The sequence below is a fragment of the Triturus cristatus genome, chromosome 1_2 (assembly GCF_964204655.1).
Source record: "Triturus cristatus chromosome 1_2, aTriCri1.1, whole genome shotgun sequence".
Classification (NCBI taxonomy): Eukaryota; Metazoa; Chordata; class Amphibia; order Caudata; family Salamandridae; genus Triturus; species Triturus cristatus.
The window spans coordinates 1,101,169,113-1,101,196,997 of record NC_140580.1 but is presented as its reverse complement, the minus strand read 5'-3'; the positions used below and the strand labels follow the sequence as shown (position 1 = coordinate 1,101,196,997).

At 40.9% G+C, this 27,885-nt stretch overlaps 1 protein-coding gene across 1 annotated transcript in view; it reads left to right on the top strand.

Annotated features, from left to right (window-relative positions):
* LOC146868746 (solute carrier family 2, facilitated glucose transporter member 8-like) overlaps positions 1-27,885 on the top strand; it is a 74,316-nt gene that overhangs the window by 18,948 nt on the left and 27,483 nt on the right. Inside the window, exons 4-8 of the mRNA XM_085624156.1 lie at positions 4,523-4,729; positions 10,973-11,072; positions 14,892-15,103; positions 21,808-21,957; positions 22,075-22,183. Of these exons, the coding sequence (XP_085480282.1) occupies positions 4,523-4,729; positions 10,973-11,072; positions 14,892-15,103; positions 21,808-21,957; positions 22,075-22,183 (778 nt within the window). The remainder of the gene's footprint in view (positions 1-4,522; positions 4,730-10,972; positions 11,073-14,891; positions 15,104-21,807; positions 21,958-22,074; positions 22,184-27,885) is intronic.

Here is a 27,885-nt window from a genome sequence, read left to right as displayed (position 1 = left end):
AAATAGCATTTATTGTAAATATACAACACTTTGTTTGAGGCTGCATAGCATAAATACCACTAATAGGTAAATGCATAATAAAGACACTGAGAACGTCCTATATGCAACATCTACATTATGTTCCAGACTGAAGAACCTCTCTGTTCTATTTTATAATGAAATCACCGCTGCTCGGCAATTCAGTTGAAATGGTAAGAGAAATCTCATCCCAAAGTTTTAGGTGGAATCAACTGGAAACATAATATACATTTGCACATGCTGGCAGTTACAAGGCTTTGTTTAGAAATCTACCACACCTTCTTCCCATGCACTATGGCCAGTGCATGTAGACCTTACTAAAGGAAACCCTGCACCAAAGCTTCTCCAGTTTGAGTCAATGAAAGAGGCCTTAGCCAATATAGAATAAACCAGGCACCTCTATAAAAATAAAAGTACTCAAGGTTTGCAGTAGATCAAGGATTTTTGCCACCCTAGGCAAAAATTAATTTGTTTATGTGGTCCAGCCCTCCCCGGTTCAAACATACAGTATGTTAGCTCCCAACGACGAGTACTTCTGGAACGCTGCCACAGCTGCAGGGTTCCATGAGTACTCCTGCAGTGCTGTTTTGAATTTCCAACAGTGTCTAGTTCTGTGAGGTTAAGTGTATGTTGTACATGTCAGTGTTAATGCCATAGCATAGGTATAAATGCACATTAAGAAAATAAAAGTTGCATGGTTGATATATTTTTCCCAGTGGAGAAACCTTTTGTTCTACAATCCCACCCAGTTTGAAGTACTTTCCTTCTCATTCCCACCTTCAAAATGGGATTGCTCCTCCACTTAACAAGAGTAAATCTATAATTACTCCAGGAACAGGTCATACACATGTTTCTCAGTGGTCAAAAACCAGTATGCATGGGCACAAGCTTCCCATGGCATTCCCGTCTTGGAATGCCTAATAGCCACAATTCAAGAAGATTTACATGCATATGATACATCTTTCTAAGATGATGTTACTCACAGATTAATATTTTGTGGATGTGTAAGAAACTGGGTTGCTCACTGGAGTGAAAGGGGTGTAGAGTTCCCAGACGTTAAGCAACCTTGTGAGCAGGAAGTTAAAGCATGTTATAGTGGTGCTACTGCCTTCTCCAACTTCCAGCCATGCTCCAATTTCCAGGGTGGAGGAGGGGGCAAGTTATAGAGGTCACACAGCAGTGGCTGGTGGAAGCCCCTAAGCCTTTCCCTGAAAAGTTCCATTGCTGCAACCTCCCTAACTTCTCAACTCTTCCTCTGTCTGCCTCATGGCCAAAACCTTCCCAGAATGCACTCTTCATATTGACATTCAAGATGGTTAAAGACTTATTTGTTTGGGTTCATCAAGCCCAGCCCTGCACTTACTTAGTAAAATAAGGTGCCAGCCTCACTCCTCCACCACTGCAAATAAATACTCATCTGGCCTTCTGCCTATTGTTCTTTCCTTGGTGGAGCCAGTAAATCTGTGGGAATATCTGCTTCATTCTTGAACTGTATTCTGTCTGTAACATGTGCATGCAACCCTAGAAGGTCCTGCTAGTGTGTGTATGGAACAGTTGAATCCGGTTTCCACGCTCTTCTCACATTTCTCTGACACCTGTTGGTGTCCTTGGCAGAGTAATTTTTCCCTTCTCTTGCTTGGGGTGAACCCATAGTACTGCTGCTGCACCTATATGGGCATTACCTTTCAAGCAGAAGACTTAATAACAGAGCTTGATATATTCTAGCCAGAATTTGGGGAGGGAGAAAACTCAATATCATATATTGCGGGGATGGAACTGGTTCAGGGTGAAATTAATGAGGTTTACAGAATTCAGTTTTCGTCATTTTGTACTAAAAAGCTAAGTTTGTCAATCTATAAGATTTTCTCTATTAAGTAAAATGTGAAGATTATATTTCTAGGTTGCTCATAAGTCAAATTACACATTTGTGATTTTAAGCATAGAGCGGACTTTGTCAATAGCAAAGCTATGCTGTCCTATGCTCTAAATAACATGCATTGTCTCTGTTACTGAAAAAACATGCAAGTTAACATACTTTACAGGTCTCACTTCTAAATATTTTGCAATTGGGCCTTGCTGGTTTCAAGGCAAACTAGACTGTTGAAAAATGTACTGTTAAAGGTTCCCTTAAACATATAAAAATGCTTTTATTCTGACTCTTTTAGATGGTTGTATAAGACCATAAGACATTTATTTTTATGCCATTTGCAGAGTGTTTGTCACTGATCTGACTGAAATATGCTAATTAGGGTCTGCCATTTTTCCCATGATTGGTGATATAACACATGCAGTGACTCACTGGTTAGCAGACTTCCTCAGTCCAAAGAGCCAATTGCCAGCATTTGAGGTCCATGGAAATAAAACGTATGATGTGAAAAAAGCCGATAAAATTTAGAATGTAAATTCATGTTTTATCAAATTGAAAAGTGAATTTGTTCTCATATTTAAAGCAATTTTCATGTGTTTATTTAAGTTATCTGAGCAAATGGCTTTGTGCCCAAAATGTCTGGAACACATAATTTCCCTGTCACACCGAACTCAAATTTCTCTGTCCCAATTTCTATAAACACATTGCTTCGAACACAACTGAAACAAATGTGTCAGAGCACCAAATTGATGGTCCCCTGCTGTATTTTGATTTGAGTAGGCTGCCATGTTTCTGGTGCCTCTGCTGGCTCTGCCATTTTAAAGCCCAACACCAATGACCTAATGGATTTGGGATCAGGCGCATCGGACCATCCGCCCTATTTAGGCAATCTGATGGGGTCTTTTTATATGTTCTGGAAAATCTTGTGGTCCCAAACAGAAAACTACTAAGGACATCCTCACTCAAGGAGAATACTCCCAGGGTTTCTGGGTCATTAGTGTTTTTCATTTTAATAACAAACTACCCCATGAGAGTTTGTTTTTGAAGAAGAAAAAAGTTTTGTGAGCGGCCACTTGAAACATGACGGCTGCTCACCAAACTTTCTGTTTCTCCACAGGTGCCTCTGTAGCTGTGGCTCCTTTGAAGATCACTGCAGGGTCAGTGGTTATCTCATTAGATTAGGTTGACCAACTGGCATGAGTACAAATTCAGGACGGTGAGTGTAAAAATTTAGGACAAATGGTCCAAATCCAGGACAAAAAAATTCTGGACAGAATGTCAAAATTCAGTACCAAAATTCGAGACAAAAGGTACGTTTTACAGACATATTAGAGGAGGTCGCTCAACAGTATATAAGTACGTAAATAGACAACCAACATAAATACAAGTAAAAATAAGTTCATATTAAGTTGCGATAATTGTGGACTTCACAGTTTTCTCTGTATGCATGCAGCTTTGAGCAACTGTGCTGGTATTGTTGTGGTATTTCATATGACTGATGGAAGCAGCTTGAGCCCCACTTCACCCTCCCCTCCCCTCTCCACTCTGCTAACTCCACCGACTGAGATACAGCCTCCAGTTCAATCACTTATTGGACAGGATATTTTCTAAGCTGCAGTTTTTGTAGTCACTGTTGTTTTGTTTTAGGGCAGTTCTGCAATTTCTGAGTTGTTTTGATGTTGATAAAATGCACCTTTGCACTGCAACATTTAACAGTGTGACTGTGCACTTGCTTTAGTATATGCTGCCGGGCGGTGATTTTTGGCACTACTGATATCAAGTGCCTGGGCGTCCTTGCACTTGTCAGATCTGCTGGGATGCCCAAGTTGCACCATTAGGGAGGCTAGTTCAGACATCTTGATAGTGCTCATTTGTACTGCTGGGGTGTGGTCAGAGTGTAAATGGATAACAGATACTAAGCATCTATTTTTGCGCCTCGCTTGCATTTCTGTCTCTTCCAGGTGTCAGCACAGTTGTTGCTGATGTTGTAGAGCATACTATAGTCTTGAGAGTCTGACACTGAGGGGGGGATGAGGAGCGAGGGTGTTCATGTAGGCTTTGGTGGTCGTGGTGCCCTTTGAGGCTATCCTGTCGCTGCAGGGAGAGGCCCATCATCATTCTGTGTGTGATAATTAGGCCGACATACCGAATGATAATGCGCTAATAGCAGTCTGTGCTGGGTTGGGGAGGGGCTTCTGCAGGCCATTGAATTCACAGCAGGAGCACAAGCTGGCCCTGCACTGAGAGTTACAGAACTCTCACTACAGGGGCCAGCTCGCTCCTATGTCTGAAATTACGGACAAAAGGCATCCGTGAAAGAATGTCTCACGGACAACGGACAAGAGGCCCAAATTACTGGCGGTACGTGAAATGTATGGATGGTTGGCCACCCTACGTTAGATGGCAGTAGGTAGTCCTCCCTGGGTGGTGGAGGATATGACCTCCGCCGCTTTGAGGAATGGAAGTCCACCAGCCAACCCTTAAAGCAGGCCATTCACCCTGATGAAGTCCCCTACCAGAGCACCAGCTGAAGGACAGCTTCTCTCTTTGAGTATCACGGACACCATGATGTAGTCGCAGATGAGTCTAACCAAGCATACGGTTGTGCTCTTTGTTCTCTTGTTGTTTTTATTGCAGTCCATACTCCCGATTGGAGCTATTATTGGAGTATCGCTATGCATGTGGCTCATCAATCTGATTGGTCGAAAGATGTGTCTGGTCATCTGCGCCCTGCCTTTTATATTCGGCTACACAGTCATCATTGCATCCCCAACTGTCTGGGTACTCTGCTTCGGGCGACTTCTGACAGGAGTGGCCACGGGCGTGGCTTACCTTGTTGTTCCTGTAAGTACCATCTATTCAATCTGTGTACTCTACTTCCTAAACATAGACTAATGTTTGGTTATCATGAGCTTCGATACAGAAGTCTAATGTGCACCATTGAATGTGGAAATCAGACCAGGGTGACCCTTTCTAATTAGTGTTTGGCTACAGGCAGCTGCAGGCAGCCCCAATGAGTTCCATACTACCTGGCATAATGCAGATGTTTACATTACAGCTTTATAGCAGGTAAAGCAGCGATAGTCACCTTCTGCTTTACAGTTTCGAATGCCTTGAATAAAGTTGCCACCTTGTTCCTACTTTAGGTTATACGGGCAAGCTGCCAAATTGTTGTTGGACTCTCTCTTGATATCTTTCAATATCGCAAATTTTTTAAAATACTGCATTAGGCACCGAACAAATTTATAATCGCAACTCTTGATTCCATGACTGCCAATAGTATTTTAACTAATCTATATAAATCCGTTTTAAAACTATTTTCTTACTTGAAACTTCAAATGAACTATGCATATAGGTATTTATAAATGCACCTTTTTTTGCTATTTTGCACTTGACATTTTCCGCTACCATTGTACTTACACATTCCCAAATAGAATTAATGGTCTTTAAGAAAAAGTCCGTTTGTTAGAATTCTGAGTGCTATATCTTTATTGTGTAAACTTTCATTTTTTAATGATGTGTACTTATATTTTGCTTTTATGGTTTTGCCGTGCATTCCGAATAAAGCTTTTATTGATTGATTGATTGTTAAGTAATGCATTCTATGGTGTAAAATATATTAAAATAATTATTGCAACATACTATGCAGAACAGAGTTCTTGATAGTGCTTAATTTTTCTATCATTTTAAATGGAGTTTCTTATTTATTTATGTGTGCATTGCCAGCCATAGCAGACAATGATAGAGTTGGCTCGGACAATGTCTGCTATGACTGTGGATGAATATAGCACTCTTACCCCTGCAGAACATCTCACAGAGTCGTTTATGTGTATCCTTCTCCCAGTCCAGCCACGCTGCCTATAGAACTTAAGGGAGAGGGTGTGGTGTAACTGCCTGAGCTGCCGACTTTGGAGCTGGGGATTAAAGTTCAACTCTCGGCGACGGCTCAATATCCTGTGATTCTGCGCAAATTGCTTAATCTCTCCATGCATATGGATAGCTGCTGGATACCCTCATGAGCGATAAGCCGCACTCCACAAATCTGAGTATTGAAGTATACACAAAAGTGATGGATGGGATGCTTGAATAAATCTCAGCAGCTGGCAATTACTTGAGTCTGCTTCCCAGTTCATCATTTATTGCAGATCGTACCCCCCTAATTGCGGACCCAACCATATTCAAATCAGTCTCGACCCTGCTCCAGTTGGAATAATCCAGCTCGAACTGCCAGACCAGGTCCTCTCTAAAACTTTCTTCTCAGGTGTCAGGAATTGCTTCAAATACTTTCTCCTAAATACCTGTGAGTGCTATGGTATCCATATCCATCTTCCTCTCCTCTCCAGAGTACTTGCCACAGGTTCAGTTCACCATTGTTCGGACCCTCTTCTCGGGCAACCATCAGCCATCACCTTTACCAAACACTGAGGCCCAAGCACAAATACAGGGGGCAATGCCCAGTGTAGGACCTGGAGGGAAGGATCCATTTTAGACAATCACAGTGTACAAAGTAGTTTCATGTTTTAAGTTTTTATGGTCTTTTTAATGAAATAAACTATTTTGATTTATTAGTTGATTGATTGGTTAATCGATTTCCATTCCAATTAAGTGTACATAAAATTATTTTATGTGGATATCTAAAAATACTTGCTTGAGTTCAGTGCTCTGATGTTCAATGATAGCGCATATTAAGGCCCAGATTTACTAAGGCTTTGTGCTGCCCTTGTGTTACGCAAAGCGGTGCAAGGACAACGCAAAGGCTTCAGTAAGTTGTACAAAGCCGCACAATGGGCTATTTGTGCCTCCTGGCATGGCTTTGTAAAGAAATGTAATACAATGCAGCCTCTTGCCTGATTTACATTACAGTTCAAGCTGGGTGGCGATCCTGTACATCCACCCGTGGACTTGATGCGATTCCAGATTTACCAAGGTTTGTAAACCTAGGATTGTGTCAAATCAACACACCTCCCAGAGGATGGTGAAACAAGGAGGACAATCTTTTTCACCTCGTTATTTCCTCTTACTACGCGTGATGCATCCTGCACAAAAACAGTCCCCCCCCCCCAGTAACAGAGGCACCTTTGCATTGGCACTTGGCAGCACACAGTGTGCCAGAGCAAGGAGAGAACAAAAATACTCAATATCTTTGTAAATAAGGAGCATTTCTGCTATCTCTCTTTCACGCAACACAATAAGTTCGCATGTTGCGCTGTATTGCGTGAAATAATAGTACACATGCTCTTAAGTGAACATGGAATGCTTCTGAATTTGAGCACCTTTGCAATCTCTCCAGTGTGAAGAAACAATTTGTTTGCATTAGCAATACATGAAAACGAATATTGGCAAAGTTAACATGTCTCAATTTAACATGGTGGTCATGTATATGTTAGATTACATTAAAACCAGACCTAAATGCTTTACCAACTTCTGTTATATGCGTCACCTGTGAGACTAGTTTCATTTCTACAAGCAACACAGAGAAGCCTCGAAATTACTATTGCAACATGGGAGTGTTAGAGGTTTACGTTGGAATAGGTCTCTGTCCCACAAAAAGACAAAATAGTACAAAATTAGGACCTCTGTTATCCAACTGGAAAGGAATAGTGCATTAGGCACTAGGGTCACAATGATTGGTAAACAACACCACTATTGCTTCCTAGTAACCACCTGCCAAAAAAAAAGCTTTTCTCAGACTATACCGCCTTCATTGCCTTGTCTGAAGACAGTACAAGTGCTGACAAGCAATCTCAGTTCGGGTAGTGAGTGCTATAAAAATACTGACAGAATCCCAATACTATATGGGCAATTCACTGGATTGACCATACACAATATGTAGGCCAATGTCCATTTGAGCCAAGGAACTAGGAAACTTGATAGCTAATCCTAACTTTATCACTTTACCTAACTATGCTTGTAATAAACATAGTTTCAAATTCTGGCCATGGCCCTCAACATAGTGGCATTTCCCTGGGGATGAATGCCACTCAGCCCTGGCACAAGAACCACCACCATGGCAGATGTGTTCTAGTGGGCACTAGGAGCTATGGCTTTTAATCTAAACCTCCCTATTTGACCAAATTGTGGTCCCTGAGTCATTTATTTTAGGTGTGGATTAGAGACAGCTATAGCTGTTTCACCAGCCTCATATTTTCAAAACATTTTATAATAAAAATACATCTCTGATAAAGGCAATAAGATCATTAAGACTTGCTTTCAGAAAACAGATTTGGGAGGAGAAGCGCAAAGAGGAGGAATTAAGGTGGTTACAATAGTTTGAAGTTTGAAAAGCAAAGAGACCAATTTTGGAAATATGTAAATTGAGTAAACGTGAGGGCAAAAGGTCAGGAGTTAACTGCATCCCCCTAAAGGAATCGGCCAGTTATATAGGAAGCCTTTATGTTTTGGATAATAACCCGCTGGCCATTATCTCCACCAAAAGCTTTAATAAGTTTGCATTCCTAATTTTTATAAATGAGCCTTGAACACCATTCGTAGTTATGGTGCTCATGCTTCAAATGGTCTCTCCACTGCAGTTTTTAAACCTAATGTTTACCTTTGGTCAGGTATCCTAACCCCCTTACATGTGACAGTTGGAGGGGTTCTCTTTTTGTCCCAATATTGGAAAATCCAATAGCTCTGGAATTGGCCATCAGCCTTCTGGCAATTCTTGTTTTGATTTGTCATGGTTTTGCAAACTTTATTGTTTGGGAATATGACGGGCCCTTGTTAATCTAAAAACAATCATTGGCTGAAGGCAAAAAAAATGTTGGGTCTCAAAAAAACTCAAAAAACACGCATTACTATAGTACTCTCTGTCACCGAAGGGATTTACTTTGTGTGTGGGTGTCATCCTCGTGAAAGGGCAGCATTCCATAACTTGTAGTGATGTCAGCCGATGGCTGAAGGGGGCAGTCAAATTGCAACTTTATGGATGCTGGAGTGGGTGGACTAAAAATGTGAATGACATCAACCACAGACTAACTGATGAAGTCAAAATGTCTTGGCTAACACAGACCAAAAAAGGTAATCAGTCTGACATTGGCTGCATGCCTCTTGCCTTTGAGAAAGAAGGCATGGAAAAAAGGCAACAAGAAAGAAAGCAGGCAAGAAATAAAAGCAAGAAAGCGATTAAGTAAAACAGTTAAAAGGAAGAATGAAAGAAAGATTGCAGGAAAGAAACACAGCATGAAGGTAAGAAACAAAGCAAGGAAAAAGGCAAGAACAAAAGAAAGCGGAAAGAAAGAAAACAACAAGAAAGAAAGGAAGCCAGAAGGAAAGAAAGAAACCAAAGAAAGAAGAGAAAAGAAAGACAGAGAGAGGGAGAGACAGAGAGAGAAAGAAAAAACAAAGAAAGAAAGAAAAGAAAGGAACAAAAAGTAGAAAGAAGCCACAAAAGAAAGAAAAGTTAAGCAGGAAACAAAGCAAGAAACAAAGAAAAAAAGTAAGAAAGAAGGAAAGAGAGTAGGTAAAACAATTAACAAATGAAAGAAGAGAAGAAAGAAGGAAATAAGAAACTAAGGAAAGATGGCAAGCAAGAAAGGAGGAAAGAAAGATAGAAAGAAAAAAGCAAAAAGGAAAGAAAGCCAGAAGGAAAGAAAGAAAACATAAGAAAGAAAGAAAAGAAAGACTGCAAGAAAGAAAGCGAGAAAGAAGGCAAGAAAGAAGGAAAGGAAAAGGGCAAGAACAAAACAAAGAAGGAAGGCAAAAAAGAAAAAAGGAAAGAAAAAAAGAAACGGAAGAAAGAAAGACAGAAGGAATTGAAGAGAAAGAAACAATGAATGAAAGAAAGCAAACTAGAGAAAGAAAGCAAGAAAGAAAGAAGTAAAACAAGTAGGCAAACACATTAACAAGGGAAAGAAGAGAATAAATAAATAAATAAATAGATAACAATGGAAATGTAATAAAGGTGTCACAGCTTCCCGCCTTAAGCTAGCAAGAAGCTGCTCATTAAATATGCATACTACTACGCCTGGAGTGCCTCATGATTTCCCATGAGCATGCTAAAATGTACATCATTGCTGCTCCACACTAATTGTGTGGGATGTAGGTGAGACCAGCTTCCCTAAAAGGTTTTAAAAAAACGAATCCTACCTCTCCCAGGACATTGAATACCTGACCATGGGAGTAGTTTGCCTGGATTCTAAAGCACTCGTGGAGCTAGAGTTTTTAATCTTGGGCTTACCCCTTTTAGCTGGTCCTACGACTGCAAAAGCATTCTAATAAGTGTAAATGAAACACCTAGAGACACGTGTTCAACTATAATGCTTTATTGAAACATTGATATTGAGAATGCCATGTTTCCATACATATTGATCCTGCTTTAGTTTACTTCAATTGATTTATAATGTTGTATCATAATATGTGGCAACTTCCATTGATGTGGTGACTCTCTAGAAAGCGAGAAAACCTGCTTTTTTAACCAATTACACCCCTTGCATTGTGATGTTGGATCTTGTATATGTGGGGTGGTATTGTGCTTCAGCACACCCTAAAGGTGTAACATGATATGGGGTGTCATAAAAGATATTACCAGCTACCTGAAAATATATTTGTAATTTAATACACAGTAAATTACAAATTGCGCGGTGGATTTTTTCCCTGTAAGGCTTCAGAAATGAGTGCGCGAGTGAGATTTAGCATCCTCTTGTGCGATTCTCTAATCTGTACGTTCGCGGTCAGAGGGCTTTTTCTCAAATAGCTTTGCTGCAACTCAAGTAGATTTTCTACTCGAGCAGCAGCAAAATCAACTTGAATGGCTGCGCGATCATGTGCACCCATGGTGCCATTTGTGTTGATTTTTCAGCACTGCTCGCGTTCCTGCTGGCACTAAACTGCAGTGCAAGCAGCTTGACGTGCATATTTTCTGCCCATTGTTCTGCCCAGGCCTACATATAGTTTGCCGTTTTCCAGATGTTTGTTTTTGTTTTATTCTATCAGTCTGTTATATTTTCCTTAAAAGTTCACTTTGTTCACCCATAACTATTTTTCAAAATAGTCTGGGCAATTCAATAGTTGAAAAGTCAGTTTGTTCAATATGAAGAAAAAGTACTTGAGTAAAACCTTATTTTTCTCTTCCTTGTTTACTTTTAGGTCTATCTAGCTGAAATATCACACAGACGAAGAAAAAGAATTCTCGTCTCATGTAGCCAAATGATGTTAGCGATGGGGATATTTTGCGTCTATTCAGCAGGTATTTGATAATTCTTTCAATATTACTTCTTTCACAAAAATCCTACATGGAGTGACAACAACATGCTATTGCTTGCCTACTATTTAGTTTCTGGTTTCACCATGTAATAAACATTCTACTGCTCAGTATAAGGAGTGGCTCCTGCCTATCTCATTTGTAGTTCTTGTAGGCTCTCTCAAATCTTCAATTGTAAATTCACACTCAAACTCCCAGTCTCTTTCTGTCCCCACCACAGTTGTCTTCACCTCAACATTATTACCTTCATCATTATGAATCGTAGGACTAGACCAGCGAAAGGAGTCTCTTGCTGCATGCACTTCTGTCTTGCTCTAGCGCCGGGACACCTCTGTTTGAGGTAGCTGTTCGCGCTTTAACAAATTCCATTATTATTATTATTATTAATAATCCTATCCTCTCTGTTACCATATATCTTACTCAAACTCTCTTCATACTATTCACACCCAACTCTTTGTAACTTTTCATTGTAATTCATGTTTTATAACTCCACTAGCTTAATATTCTTATTTATATCATGTTGAAATTCCACTCATTTCAATCCTCTGAAGACATCTAATTGAATGCCACTTGCGCTTCCTGTTCTTTTGTGAAAGTTCTCATTTTCTTCACTTCTAGACCCTATTTCTTAACCTGAGTCAATCTCCTACTTCAAAATTGTCTGCAGGTTTGTATGTTATGTGTCATGTTATATTATGTGTATTTTTAATGTGCACTATCAGCCACAAGGGTATCCTAGTGTTGAGCAGGTATGTGTGCCTAGCCCTGTCTCTGGTAGGTTGGTTGACTGAATACCCAGGTCTTCAGCTTTTTGCAGAATTCAAGAAGAGTGGAGGAGGCTCTGATGTGGAGTAGCAGGTCGTTTCAGGCTTTAGAAGCGATTTAAGAGAACACCTCCTGATCTGGGTCTGTGTATGCGTGGGATGTGTGCAAGTAGAGTCTCTTGGAGTGGAGGTGCCTTGGTGGAAGGAGATGCAACTGTTCGGGTAGGTGGAGCCTGAGTTGTGTAGTACTTTGACTGTGTGTGTGAGGAGAATGAAATGAGTATGTTTGTGTATTGGGAGCTCCCTGAAGTGTGGTCTAATGTGAGATCTGTGTGAGAGGTGGAGGATGAGTCTGGCCGCCGAGTTCTGGGTGGTTTGTAGTCTTCTAGTGAGTTTCTTGGTGATCCCAGCGTAGATGGAGTTCCCATAATCCAACTTGCTGGTGACTTGGGAGCCATTGGAAGACATTCCTTAACATGTTCAGGGTTTGGAAGCAGTGACGACGTTTACTTGTGCAGTCAAGTTCAGGTGCCTTTTGAAGATTATTCTGATGTTTCCGGGTATGGGTGTGGGTCCGAGTTCGGCTTGCCACCATACAGCAAAATGTGAGTTTCAGAAAAGATCACCAATGTTCTAGATTTCTTTTACTTCTCAGAATACACATTTGTACTTAATTTTATAATATAAGTGAAAAGATAGTTTTTTCCATTTGACATTTGATGTGAGACATGGCATATAAAACAGACAATGCTTTTTTAACAACATGGATGAAAAAAATATTTGAGACTTAAATAACAATTGATAATGACCCCACAGATACACCCATCCTCAAAGAATTATACATTTATGTGAAAGGAAAACGTAGCTCCTGCTCTGGATTATTTCAGTTAGGATGATGAAAAATGTGGGTGTACAGCATCTGTTTCAAATGAACGGTTCTCTTTTTGATTTTCACTTTTTTAAATTTCATATCTTTAAAAATCTATTTAACAGTAAACTGAAATAGAAAGTACTTTTTGTTTAAAATTAAGTTTGCGGTGCCATTGGTGAAAATGAAAGATATTATCGAGAATGCTGGCGGCGTCCAGGCGCGGACGGGTGCAGACGGGCTTGCCTTATGCGCACCTTTGGCGTGCCAGCGGCGCGCCCGCTGCGCGCGTCCACTGCGCACCCGCGAGTAACGTGCCTTTAAATGACTCAGTGGTGGATCACTAGCGTGCTAACTTCCCAAGACGGCGCCCGCTTAGTGTCCTTCTCGTTATGGGTTTCCTCTCTCCACTCAATCGGTCATATAAGGGACCGTGGTGGACCGGAGAGACCCTTGATGCAACTACCAACAAATGTGCCCCACAAGGATTACAGGAATAATATTAAAATCGATGGCCCCCAATGTTTAAACACACATCATAAATTCTAAAAACATCAGTGAATAGTATTTTCTAAGAGAAATACGATATTAACCGGCAAAACACTCAAAATATGCTGGCGACTTCACGTGTGCTGCGAGGAAAAGAAGCCAGCAGCTCCGCTGCGTGCCCGAGAGTAACGTGCTTTTAAATGACTCAGCGGTGGATCACTAGAGCGCTAACTTCCCAAGATGGCGCTCGCTTAGTGTCCTTCTCGTTATGGGTTTCCTCTCTCCACACAATCAGTCATTATGGACCGTGGTAGACTGGAGAGACCCTTGATACAACTACCAACAAATGTGCCCCACAAGGATTACAGGAATAATATTAAAATCGATGGCCCCCAATGTTTAAACACACATCATAAATTCTAAAAACATCAGTGAATAGTATTTTTTAAGAGAAATACGATATTAACCGGCAAAACACTCAAAATATGCTGGCGACTTCACGTGTGCTGCGAGGAAAAGAAGCCAGCAGCTCTCTAAAGACCTGGTTATTTAACTGAGTTGCTTGGGTCTCTGAAGTCTGCATCCAAAGGCGCCGAGAGATCCCCCTGGGGATGATTCGTGCGCCATATAAATATAAATAATAATAATAATAAATAATAATAAAATAATAATGGTTCTAAATAGTAGCTAAAATGATAGCATTCATAAAACGTATGCATGTTAGATTTAAGTGAATTATATTTAAATATAAACCAGTAATCACAATTTCCTATCGCATTTAAACATATTCTGTAGTCAAATGTGGCCACCTACCTCAATTCACATGCTGATAAAAACCAACACCTTCTACCCAGGTGGCATCCAGGAGAAAATATAGCACAGATATTAACATAAACAAGGTTTGAAATGTTATTCTTAAACACTCACAGTGTATTGAAAAATGTCATCTGTAATAGCCCCATTCATTTCAGAAATTCTGACTATCTGTGATGAAATTAATTTTTTGAATCTAAACTAGTCGAAAGTTATTTTTTGCTAATTTTTTGCTACAGTTGATTTTCGAACAGTTAATTTAGAACAAAAAGCAAGAGCAATTAAATTCAAACAATGAAGGTAATATTGCACAAAGGTTATCGTTAAATATGAAAAGTATGAAAAAAGGTATTGGCTGGTTTCCTTCATAAGTGATATTATATGAGACATAATTATCTACAGTGCTATAGTGTTACAAGAACAAATCTTCTGTGAAAATACCATAGCAACTGAGAAAAATATACTTAGCCAGCTTTGATATACAAGAGAAATTAAGGAAGAATCTATGTGCAAATGGCCCCAGGAAGCCACAGGTGGACACATCTATAATGCTGGGTAGAAATGTAAGGGTATCATTCACAAAGGTTCAAGCTGAAATATCCCATACTCACCTTGAAAAGGCACTTGGTCCTAACATCCTATTATGGAGGTTCCTCTGCAGATAAGTTCTTTACAGAGTCATCTAGAGAGTTAATGCTGGGGGAATGTTAAATATGCTTATGTATGAAGAAGACCAAGGACCTAAATAGTGTTAAGAGGATTTTCTTTCTGGGCAGAGCCTTCTGGGGTTAGCTTAGTCCTGATGATAATCAATTAGTTTGATTAGGTTTTACATGTTGACCATTAATCATTATTTCCATGCTGCCGCAGGGATGGTCTTTGCCTGGCGGTGGCTCGCCTTGTGCTGCTGCTTCACTCCATTCATGATGCTGTTGGCCATGTTTGTGATGCCTGAAACACCTCGGTTTCTCCTGCAACAGAATCGACGCTCTGATGCTCTGGCTGCTCTGATCTTTCTGAGGGGACCAGATGCTGATCATGAATGGGAGCTTAAACAGATCGAAGAGAGTATGAGGGTCTGGGTAAGAATCCTATCCAGTATTCTATCCCAAGTACCACAAAGTAACCAGACACTTTGTGTGTAAAACGAAAAATGACCTCTCGCTAATGAATAATGCATATATGCGGCACAATTAATAGTATTCTTGTTATGCAGCATTAATGGAGGCATGCTTGTGTTTGGCCTGCTACTCCCTGCAGTTTGCAGATGGGGCAGCTGCAATGGCCAATTCATTATCTTACTTTAATTCTGATGATCCTGCCTTTCATTTCCTATCCTGACTCTGAAAATGGCACATGAATAATAATAATATTAATACTACATCACACACATCATGTATAAACACCAATATCCTGTCTTCTGACAGTGAAAACAACAATGCACTGCATTACAGGGAAGGGAATGGAGTATATAATTTATTTAGCAAGTTAGACACATATTATCCCCATCTACCAAACTCTAGATCAGCCATTTAGTTCCACTTTACTACCCGACTTTGCCCTACACTACACATTATTTCTAACATTGCCAGTAAGGAAATGTACTCGACTGCAAGGTAAGTTAGAGGGATTAAGCTAAGTATAGAATAGTTGGGTGTCACTGATCATCATGCGCTAAGCTTTTGCTTAGTCAGTCACTATAGTTGATGAATGACAAAAGGGAAAACTTTGAACAGGCATAAATCCATCATGGAAGCCATGACATATATATACATAATTAGTTGGCCAGAAAAATGTGACACATGCCAAGAAAGTATTTTTTTTTTATTGTATATCTTTTTATTAATGAAAATCAAACAAAAATCAGCACAGATACACAAGGCGTATTTACACATTATACGTAGGAGAAGTTTGCACAATTACATTTGGTAAGTTAGAATTGCAATCTAGTATATTTCTAGGGCATGGTTTTAACAAATCAAGGTGTGGCCTGGTCATCTAGGTCATTCCTACGAGGCAGAGTACAAATCTCCCCACGGTTTGTGTTCCAGGCCCCTCAAATTAACAACCACATCTTCGGGCCTCCCCTTGCAACATAGACAGTCTTTTCCCTAAACATGCACCAGTCCATGCTTTTCTCCCAGTCCATGAGGGTGGGGGGCTGGGTGGCACCCCATTGTTGAGCTATATTTCTTTTTGCCACCATTAGTCCCAATGTCACCCAGGTTCTGCCCATCCTTTCCAAATCTGTGGGTTTCCATACATTCAATAAGCATCTCTTCGCCTCAAGGCGTATGTCTAGCCTCAATACTTCGCTCATAACCGTGTGGATTTGTCGCAAGTATCTCCGAATATTATATGCATGAATGTTCCCTCCGATCCGCACTGACGTCTGCATGCCTTCTCATTCAGACCAGACAGGGCCCAATGACATACACTCTGTGGACAATCTTAAGCTGGACAAGTCTCAACCTGGCCGATATGGCTACTTCCTTCGGGGAGGATAGGGCCTCCTGCCACTCCTCGTCATCTAGCTCTAGACCGTCTCTAAGAAAGTATTTTTATTTTTTACTTTTTTTGGTGGAGTCGGACAGAACTTAGGAAAGGATAATGGAGTGAAGTACTAGTAGGAGGTGACTGAGTGGGCACTGGTAAACACACCTTGTTTTCGTTTTGTAATGCATTGAAAACTTCATAATGCTGCATTAACTGAAGCAGACGCACATTGCACAGCTAACACTGCAGTGCTGAATTGAACCATGATGCAGTTAGGTTATGATGACAAAATGCCATGGGCGGCGAGGTGATTAATGATAATGGGTGGGATATCTGCCTTGCTTAACCCCTTCGAAGCGCATGACGGAGCGGTTCCGTCATGCGCATCGGTTGCGCTGTGCGGATGACAGAACCGCTCCGTCATGGCCCCGCGCACGAACCCTTCAGCACAGAGCGGTAATCCGCGCCGCCCTGAAGGGGTTAACAAATACAGTATACTTTATTTGTCAATAAGCATGCAATGTAGCTTACCACCACCTGTCCCAGCCACCGCTAGTAATCCTCCTCCTCCAAGCTCCTGGGCCCCCTCAGTCACACTGGTGTTGCCGATGGCACTGGCACTGGTAGTCTGGGGAAACATCCTTTACCACGATGGCGTTACGAGGAACATTTACTACGCAACACTTACCTCGTAGACGTCTTCACCACGCGTTCTTCTTCCACGATCGTCTTTACCACGTAAGTCTTCTTCCATCTTCATCGTCTTCTACGTTGCTACGTCCTGCTTTAACGTCAGTAGTGTAGTCCTTTTTCACTTTCTAAGGTGTGTTTTCAGCTTGTTGAAGACGTGAGTTAAAGGCAAAAATAAGAACGAAAGGGCGCTTGGGGGGGGTCTCCCCCCCCAAAAACGTGAAAAGAAGGCGGGGCGGGGGGGGGGGGGGGAGGGTTCCCCCCCCCCCAAAAAAAAAAAAAATAACGTGGGGAAGTAGAGGAAATCGACGTCGTTTTAAGTGAAAGGAAATGACGTATAACGTCAGTCATGAAGGAAGGACGAAGAGACGACGTGAAGAGGTAAGGGAAATAAAAATTTAAAATATATATATATTAATTGAGGGTAACGGGCAGGGGTAATTCTAAAACGTATTGGGGAAGGGTACAGGGGAGGGGTATAACCTTTACCAAGAGTATTCCATTACCATGCAAGTATGCGTGGTAAAGGAATATTAGTGGTAAAGATTATGCGCGGAAAAATCATTCCGTTGTAACGCATGCGTGGTAAAGGCATGCGTTGCAACGGAATTCGTTGTAACGACAGACATTCTGGTAGTCTGTGTGGCTAGAAAACAAATGACCCATTTTAGATACCAATGAAATAAAAATATTATTATTTTGGACTAAGTACAACAGCAATACCTCACTATAGTTCGGTTAGCAGTATCTTCTAAAGAAATTATCACTCTGGGAGGTTTGTTGGTTGAAATGTTAGCAAAACCAGGTAGACAAGCCAAACAAAAACTTTTTTCTCGTAATGGGGGGACAGAGCTATGATGAGTCATTGAAGCGCAATGAAGAGGTGGAATGGTCAATGAAGGAAATATGGTCTTGGTTGGCAAATGCAATGGGATCTCATTACTTTCCTGCCATGCTGCACTGTCATGGAAACTGGTGGTATACTGTATAAATGAATGATAACACAAAATTGGGGAGTCCATGATCATGGCCATTCTCTGGTTTTGACTGCGCATGAGCAAGAAAGCCTTCTCAACAAACATGTGTGGTGAATATTAGCTTACTTGGGCCTGCAATCTTCACAGTACCAAAATCTGTTCTCTTAGTCTTACAGTACCACAAGACACATAAGGGGAGAGGGAAAGCTTACTAAAAAGGAAGAAGGAAGCCACAGACAGGAGGAGGTGAGCTACAGAAACATGAAATATAGAAAAAGGATAACGCAGGGATAGCAAGAATTTAACAAACATTAGATAGAAGAGTTGAAAGAAAAGTTGACAGTATAAAAAATAAACAAGGGAAAAATATTCTACCAGTGGGGAGAGGTAAAAGATAGGAAATTATAAAAACAGGTCTTACTGGGGCAGGCAGAACTATTTGCCGCGGCCGCAGCGCTCGTGGTAGTTCTTCCCCCTGCGGCACTCGTGGTGGCAAATCCTTTGCTCTGCTCTGAAACTACCCTCTTGCCCTTGGGTGCTGCTGTAATCAATAAGGAAGATAAAAAAAAGATGAGTGGTACAGGTAATCTATAAAAAAAATTTCGACAGGCAGAGGCAGTACTATTACACTTTTCTAAATCAGATAGCCTATTGACCTATTCTTAATTTGCTAAAGCTAATCCCTATTTTTAATTTCCTAAATCTAAGCTACATTTTGAACTACTAATGCAGTGCAACAAAAACCTTTGGTTGTTCACCCACTTTGATGGGCCAACTCAGTCTCCCTTTTCAATGCATAATACACATCACTGTGAGATTGGGACTGTATGAGCTACATAAGCAAGGACACAGAGAACGCAAACTTACTGATATAGTACTATATTAGTGACAGGATAGAGGAGTCTGTATCACTTCTTGAATAATTAGCTAAAGCAAGACCCGAGTAGATAGCGCAGAGCACCTCGCTACCTCACCCTAGATCAGATTTTGTTTTTTCATAACATAAACCTAACTTATCTCTGCGTGTTTTTCAACATATTATTTTGATATTTCTTTTTGCATTTTTAGAAACCAAAAAATAATTACTCACTAAGTTGAACAACCTCAACACCCAGCTGGTCCTGTTCCATATTGATTAGGTGCCCAGCGGTGCATCAGCTGGTGTGTGGTGTGCTGCACCCCTGTGCTGTGGCGCATGCACTGGCGCACTCTCCCCCACAGGAGCTGATGCTCCAGCAGGCCTTACCCTCTCCCAGGCCTGCCGCCTCCTGCCAGCATGGAGGGGATGTGGCACTGATGCAAAAAACTAGCGCGACCAACACCATCTCAGTAAAAATGACCCCTCAGGGTGTGTGACTTGCCGAACTGGCACTGCTGTTTGCTGCTTGCTTGGCCATGAGTACGACGGAAATGAAAAAATAAGTAGGACAACACAAAGCAGAAAGAAAGAACTGAAGAAAGCCGAACACAAGGAAAGGGAAAATAAAAAAAGTACAAAAAGTCACAAAAAAGTTGAAAAAGAGACAAAAACTTAAAATACATGCACAGAAAGATACACACTGATAAAAAAATAAGTAAATGAGTGTTGAATGAGTGGGATGAGGGAGGATTGGCACAGATTAAAGCAGATTTAAAAATAAGCCCAGTGCAATGCACAGAATAGCAGAGAAAACAGATAAAACAAAATGGCTGTGCCCATGCGCTCCGCATGGAGCAGTTTGCACTGTTTTTCAGTGTAAAATGCGCTACTAGCGTGAAAAAAAGAGCTCGAAGAGCCAGACGATTAAGTCATAGAGTTTTTTTGTAACTCCACGGAATTTCACTGAGCAAAGTTCTGCTAGTTCCACCCAGGCCTACTAATAATCCAATTTCCAGTATGCAGTATTTCAATATTGTAATTTACACAAATTTGGAAATTTCACTAGCATTTCTGACAAACATATACTCGATTTACACTTGACATAAAGTACAATAGTAAGGATGTGAAATATCAATTACACATATAGTTCTTGAACACTACATGTATCTACCAACACATTGCAAATGCCATCCTTTTAGGGATAGTAGTTTTGTGGAATTTCACTAGTATCCATTGATCTACATGTTCATTTTTAATGATTAAATGTAATCCATAAAATTTCATGAAATTGTACAACTATCTTGTGATTGGTGACCTACTGCCTACTTACTGCAGCACTTTTTGAGAGATTTAAATAACATTTATAAAATGCACACACAAATTGGGATTAATATGTAGTTTTATGTTGCAGTTTCTATTGCCCCCTCCTGCACAAAAATGTGAGATGGAGATTTTATGAAATTTGCTGTCACAATATTTCACATATCTCTACTAAATATGAAATACTTCTTTTGCCGAAATCCTTAAAGGTGCCTAGCCCTGAAATGTTTTCCAACAGCATTAAAATGAATGCCAGCTGCCTGCTTCTCTAGTGACACCTATCAACACAACTCCATCTATTTTGCACTTGCCAGTAACTCTCATACGTGGGCAAGTCACCATCCTTATCTCATGCACCACCTTTGAAACACACAAATGAAAAAGGTATGAGTGAGTGTATTTCCACTGTAGGAAAAGGATATTTTCAGTAGCATGTGTGGTCTTTATATTTTTATCTCAAGGCTTTTCATTGAATTTTAAAGGTTAAGCATGTAAACTATTCATACATAAAATCATATACAGACACCAGTGTTTTTTATATTTAAAGCTTTTGTATAGTTATGAAGTATTGCTCACATTTGTGGTTCAGGGAGACCATTACTTGTTTTGGATACTCCAGGTGGATACCATCGGGTTTAATTTAAGGGGACTAGTCATCTTTGCAATATCCCGCACTGTTGTGGTCCTTGTCTGGATCTGCAGCTACAGACACCTCAACAGTCCTTTTTTTCTTCTTTTTTTCTTATCTCTGGATTGGCCCATGGAGCTAGAAGGACAACCAATGGAGTTATGCTGAATCATTTGATTTGTGGGCACGCCTTCTTCTATATCTATGCGCCTTAATGGATGGTGTGCATGGTGCTTCCTTTCCAGGGCAAGTGTTGAGAAGCGTGGATAGCTATCAGGAGAGAGAGATACGGCCAAACCTCTGACCTCTACCACTTTACGGCTCACCCAACTCACCCCAACCTATTTTCAACAAATTAAGCACTAAGACATTTACAGGCAAAACAAAAATGCCTACCATTGTTTAGACACAGAATCTTCTCTTTTTTCTAGAGCACACACAGAGCGGATCTTCAATTTCTTTCTTTTTTTTTTAAAATCAAACTCCTCTCTGCTGATGAACTAATCACAAGTATTTGCAGTAATGTTATACTGTGTTAAATTTTTTTAATATTCAATGGTCCTTTAACAATAAATTGGTAAACAAGACCAAACTTCCTTTCCCTAGTTGACCTTACTTCTCATTGTACATTTCTCATTGTATTTAACCTGATCCTGTTTTTAGCCCCCTGACCATATGTAATATAAACAGATTGCCCACAGCTTGAATTATGATGCCATAGAGAATCGGGTCTTATTATTACACTGTCTGGCACGCAATGGACCGCACGGAGAGTCACTGTTAGTAACCAACTATATTCTCATCTTATTCCACCAGGGAGACAAATTCTACATGGCCGATCTCATGGATCCTATAATCTACAAGCCATTATATATATGTAGTTTTATGGTGTTTTTCCAACAATTAACCGGGATGTACTCCTTCATCTTTTACGCAGAAATCATCATTGAAGAAGTCCATTTCCAGGTACAAAGGTGCTCTTTCTGAAGGACAGAAAGGAGCTGAATTTCAATCTTTTTCTTTTGTTACTGGATTGCATTACTTTGCCTAAGTAATCTTATTTTCTGTTTTTTGCATTGACAGGACAGTGGCCTGGCAGCTGTTGTTGTAGGGGCTATACTCTTCATTTTTACAGCTGTGTTCATATGTATTGTGGATAAAACAGGTCGGAAAAAGCTGCTCGTTATATCAGGTAAAAAAGGCACAGAACATTCAAGGGGGTTGGTTTATTGATGATAATTGATGAAGTCATTGCAAATAGGTATTTTTAAAGATGCAAGCAGGCAAACAAAGTGCCTGCCAAAGAACTGAGATAACATTTATCAACTTCTTGTGCCACCTATACCATTTAAAAAAGACCCTCAATGATTAAGAATTTACTGCACAACATGTCAAATTGATTCCATTCCATCACTGCTTCTTACAGCATATACCTGTAGACCGATGGATAGTCAACGAATTATGGTGCAAATTAGAATGCATGAAATCCAGGGAGTTCTGCTGCAGTTCAATGCATTTCACCTGTTGGGGGGCAGGCAAAGCAGTTTTTGCCCATCCAGTGCTCACCAGATGGAATGACCGACAAGTCAGAAAATGCCATGTTAATGGGGGCCGGCCAGAAGGGGGCTGGAGAGTTTAGCTTCATAAATGTAAGTGGTCCGGAAGCTCCGTTCCGAAGATCCGCCACTGTTATAGCATATGGTCATTGCCATCAAGCTGCTCATTGTTGACGAGCTCCCTGTCCCCATCTGCAATTACCTCAGCAAATGGTTTGGTGTTAACAATGTGAAGAGGGATGCACAGGGTTATTGGTATGCCACAATACTATGCCTCATCTTTAGTCAATCATCTCACAATCATGAGGTAAAGACCCTTGCTGGATCTTACCACCCAATTTTTCACCATGCTCTAAATGAGCATAGTAGTATTCATTACTGTATCATCACTCTTAGATGTCTTCCCCCATGGCTGTCATCTTCCAAACTCCCATGCCTACAGGAAAGCAGAATGCTGACGCATTTATGTATCTGGCCAGTGAGTTTATATCTCATGGACATTGATAGGGCTTTGCTACTTGGGAGTAAATCCCCACATTCTAACACTATTTGTTGCTAATCCTATAATAACAGATAGTCTACACCACCTTCTGAAAGTTATTTGACGGTCGCCCTTCCTTAGAAGCCTAGATCACTGAAACCATTCTGTAATCCAAGTCCATTTTCAGCCTGCCTGTTATTATTAACTGCTTTCCATTTGCGTATTGCCATGGGTTTGATAACCAGTGCGTTTGTCAATGTATCTTGGTAATGAGGGCTGCTTGGCTACTTCTTTACCCATCCACGAAATATAGGTGCATGCTCCTTTACATCGGACTAGCTAGACTATTATAGAATAGTAAAGGCTGTTGCATTACAGTTGCATTTACAGATTGCTTTGTGCCACTAATCAGGCACAATTGTGCTTTAGTGGATGGCTAGCACACACTCTGTAGGGTATGCTTGGTTGGAATAGTATTGTTTAAGTGATAAGTGCAGGAGTTGTGTTGCATCTGCATTTTGAAATGTTTAAAGTCTTAACCATAGGAAGTGTGGAACTCCTCAGTAGAATTCAATTGGATAGGTGACAGAAAGTAGCCCAATGGCAATGGTAGTCTGCCACTTCTCTGAGAAACTTAGATGCATTGAGTTTGCTTTGTGTGTGAAGCATTTTCTGTGAATTGATTAAATTGTGCAATGAGTTATGATCAAAAGTCCATGATCCCTCACAAATTTCTTAATCCTCTGGATGTCCTCTGGAATGTGGGCATGAGATCCCGGTGAAAGATGTTTCATTGATTGGTATTTCTTTAATTAATCTGCTGTTAGGAGCTCTTTCTTGAAAAGCCCAGTTTCAATTGGTTCCTCCACACCTGTTGGCTGATAGGTTGGAAGCAATGTTTTAGTTTTGAGGGGATTAGTACCCATGGGGTCTCGAGCTTCAGAATAATCTGTGTGTGCACAGTTGGTGGTGACAGAAGCAAAAGTAAAAGGGCAAAGTAGGGCAAAGTAAGATCCCACTAGATTTGTCTCAAAGGAAGGAAAAGGTTCAGTTTAGGACACTTCTAGGCCACTTGCTTGGATGTCAGGTGCCTCTAGTCTCAGTACAAAAGTGTAGTGACAGACTTTATCAAAGGCAGCAACCAGGTCCAACAGCAGTAATATCACCACACTATTACTACTCCCATCTGTCTTCAGATTTTGACAGATGGAGATTAGGAAGTGTGAAAATGATAATTCAGTAGTAGGTCATTCAGGTCGGATATGCTGTGCATTGTTTTTGCGGCCATTATGGCAGAACAGAAAAACCACCGGAAGACAGAGCAGATGGAGGAGTGTGGGAGTGTGTGTTTGAAGCAAAGTTCTATCAATATAACAGTAGCCACATTCTGCATATGCTGAAGTTCCTGGTATTTCATCTAAAAGAGAGCTCTGTGTGTAGGTCAGTTCTGTAGCTTACACATGCAATGTGAAATGTGAACAAATTAATAATGAAATATTTTGCTTACACTCACTGTGAGTGAGAGAGCTCTGTGAGAAGAAACTAAGCAGGGGAACAGAGGTAAATACAGCCTCTTGACCACATTAAGTCACAAGCATTTTAATGCACGGCATGAACAGCAGTTCACAGCTGAGACATTGAGAAGTGAAGGAGCCGGGTTCCATGTTCTAGATTTACTTACCAATGTCTCTTTTTGTCTGCATCAAAGTGTGGAGGGGAGGACATTTGTTCACACATTAATAATTACTGTTCCAATGAACTAGGACTCCGAAAAATCACAGACTCCCGATCCAAAATTTAGTTAGTTTATTACAAAGCCAAGAACAGTTAGACATACACGCACCTCAAGACGAGGGTGTAAAAATACCTTAGAACTAATACAAACCCAAATCTACGAGACGGTGCAGCATGCACAGAATAATCACTTCCAGGATACAGATAAGAATTGCTCTGAATCCAAATTTCCCTTTATTAGGGGTTCATAAGTAAAAAGCATTAGCCTATCCCTACATTACCAATAATGTGACATCCCTACTTAGCATTTCCCAGGCAACTTCCATGAAGGTGTTAGCACGTGAAGGCTTCCTAAGAAGTCCATCCACGTTGAATGGGTCAAGTAGCATAAAGCTACAGAGCTTGTTCTAAGATGATCTCTCTTTCAAGACAAAGCAGAAGTCCCCAGACCCTGTCCCTAACTTCAATACAAGAGCTTCAGGTAGCATCCCAGAATGCACTACGGCATCACCCCATCCAAGCAAGGCACATCCTTGTAGATAACTTTCCATGCGGCAGCGATGCTCCCAGGCCTTGGCTCTATGACCTTGATTCCCAGGCTCTCTCCAATGAGAAAGAACACTGTCCCTCATTATCAGCATCACTGTTCAATGTATCTTCTCCTCCCTAAGCCTAACTCCTAAACCGCCACCTAAAAACCTTCCACGTGCAACAGAAATGTGTGAAAGAACAAATTCAACACGCACATGAAATTCACTTATGAGTCTAATACGAGAGCTTCCAGGCAGAAATACAATTCAGGCCTGCAGAAATCGGCCACCATAAGAAATAGCACGTACTTTTATAAGGCAAACATACAAATAAACGTTATTAGTGAGCACGTTTAAACCTACACATTACATATTTAAACTATGAAAATATTCGTTAGCCACATGTACAATTCTACATATTAAGGTTTTCATCTAGTCACATGTAATTGCAATGCTGATTTCTTCACGTTTACACTGGAATACACCTAACGCTTCACATGTCACGTTATTACAATACACGATCTAATGACTGAAATGTTAACACAATAAAGGATTATATGCCGGTGCGAACTACCCATGATTATAGTGCACCCTACAATTTAAAGAGCAAAATTGCTCTCTAACAGAAGGAGGAGGGATGCTCAAGAGGCTAGTACATCTTCTGCTAACCTTGCCACATGCCATTCCTGCTCAAGACCGATTGCTTGAACAAACTCTACGGGAGAAACAAGATATCACTCATATCTGTTATCAAACCATGTGAATGCATTATTAAGTATGTTGGAGGGTAATCTCTTCTGGTGAGCAGAACAGGGATGCTTGGATGAAGCAAATGCAAAGGAACCAGAAGCTTTGCACTGCATCACAAAGTAGAAATTCATCACAACAAGAAAAACGAGTTTCTTCAATAATAATGGTACCAACACCAATGAACAAGGGGGAAGGATATAGCAAACCTTGTAGTGCAATGTGTGCCAGATAAAAATAAATCAAAATATCAAATAATTGAAGAAGAATCATATCATACCATACGATATGACAATGATAGATCGTGACCAGATAAAAGCTCAGACACTCTCAATGAGACCCAAAGAAGGTTTAATCTAGATCGATAACTCTCATTTTCTAAAATAGATATTTCAAGAGAATAGACATTTCTGGCATCATATCTTCCGATCTGGTGCTACACTTTGCAACCAGTGTTGTGCTATAACCAGTCTGGCAGGAGAAATAGCAAAATATGAACACCCTCTACTACAAATGGGATAAAAGGGGACTGTATAGACCCATATAAAATTGATGAGAAAGATCCCATTCAGTTTCTGAAAGATTTAGTCCCAGTACCTGCATATACTTATACAAGCAGCTAAGATACAAACAGGTCCCACTACATCTCCCACAAACCAAATGCATTGACTATTCTGCCTTATTTTAATTTCGTTCAAACGATATGGGGGCAGATTTATGACGTCTGGCGCATCTCTGCTAATCAGTAGAGATACGCCAGAAGAGTTGCGACGCATCTGCCCACCCGTGCGCCACCATTGATGCACCGCATTTACAATGTGGCGCACCGTGGCACTCGGATGGGCAGATGCATGACGCATCTCCTGTCGGAAAGGCGGCGCATTGCTGGAGTTGCGTCGCAAGCGCGACGCAGCTCCAGCAAGGCTCGGGGGTGCCCTATCATTACAATGCTGCATCAATCCTTACTTCAAGCAGGCGCAGGGTTTTGACGCAGCATGGGCTCAAAAGTGACTGAGTGAAATCTTGTAGATTTCACTTAGCCACTTTTAGGAGACGTTCCTGCGACGGAACGCCCCCCCCTGCACAGGTACGCCTACTGCTGGCGCAGGGCTTTACAACGTGACACATCTCCCAGATGCGTCACGTTGTAAATAACCCGCAGCATGGCGCAGGATTTGCGCCGCCACTGCGTCACAAAAGTGACGCAACGGCGGTGTAAATGAGGCGCAAGGGGCTCATAAATCTGCCCCATGGTGTATAATACAAATCGTTCAGAAATTTAAAATGATGGGCCTTGACCTGAGATACATTCAAAACTGTCTGTGTGAGAATATTACTAATCTCAATTTTCATTATATGTCTTCTCAACCCCCAAATATGAACTCCATTGATTAGCCCCAAGTTGAAATAAATAAGCCTGGGTGGAGTTCGGGAAGTGCAAAAAAAAAGGTCATTGAGATAAATGCCCTTTGCGGTGATTTTTAAGTGCCAGGTGCTTGTCCGCACTGTGCAATCATTGCAAATGGCACCATCCACAATGCAAGTGGGTGCTGCTTCCTTTCTGCCGCTCGAGTAGATTTTTACTCGAGCAGCAGCTTTCTCCACGCAAACAGACGGTTTATCAACGCGAGCGGTCGCAAGCATTCGCGACCACTCGCAATCGGAAATCTTACCACCCTCGATGAGAAATCTCACTGGGAGGTTGATTTTCCATGCTCGCGCTCACCAACTTGATGTTGACGATTGCGAATGAGGAACAATCTTGCAGGGAGGTGGATTTTCCTCGCTTGTGCTTGGCAACTTGACGTTGATGAACGAGAGCGAGGGAAAAAACTTCGCTCTGCAT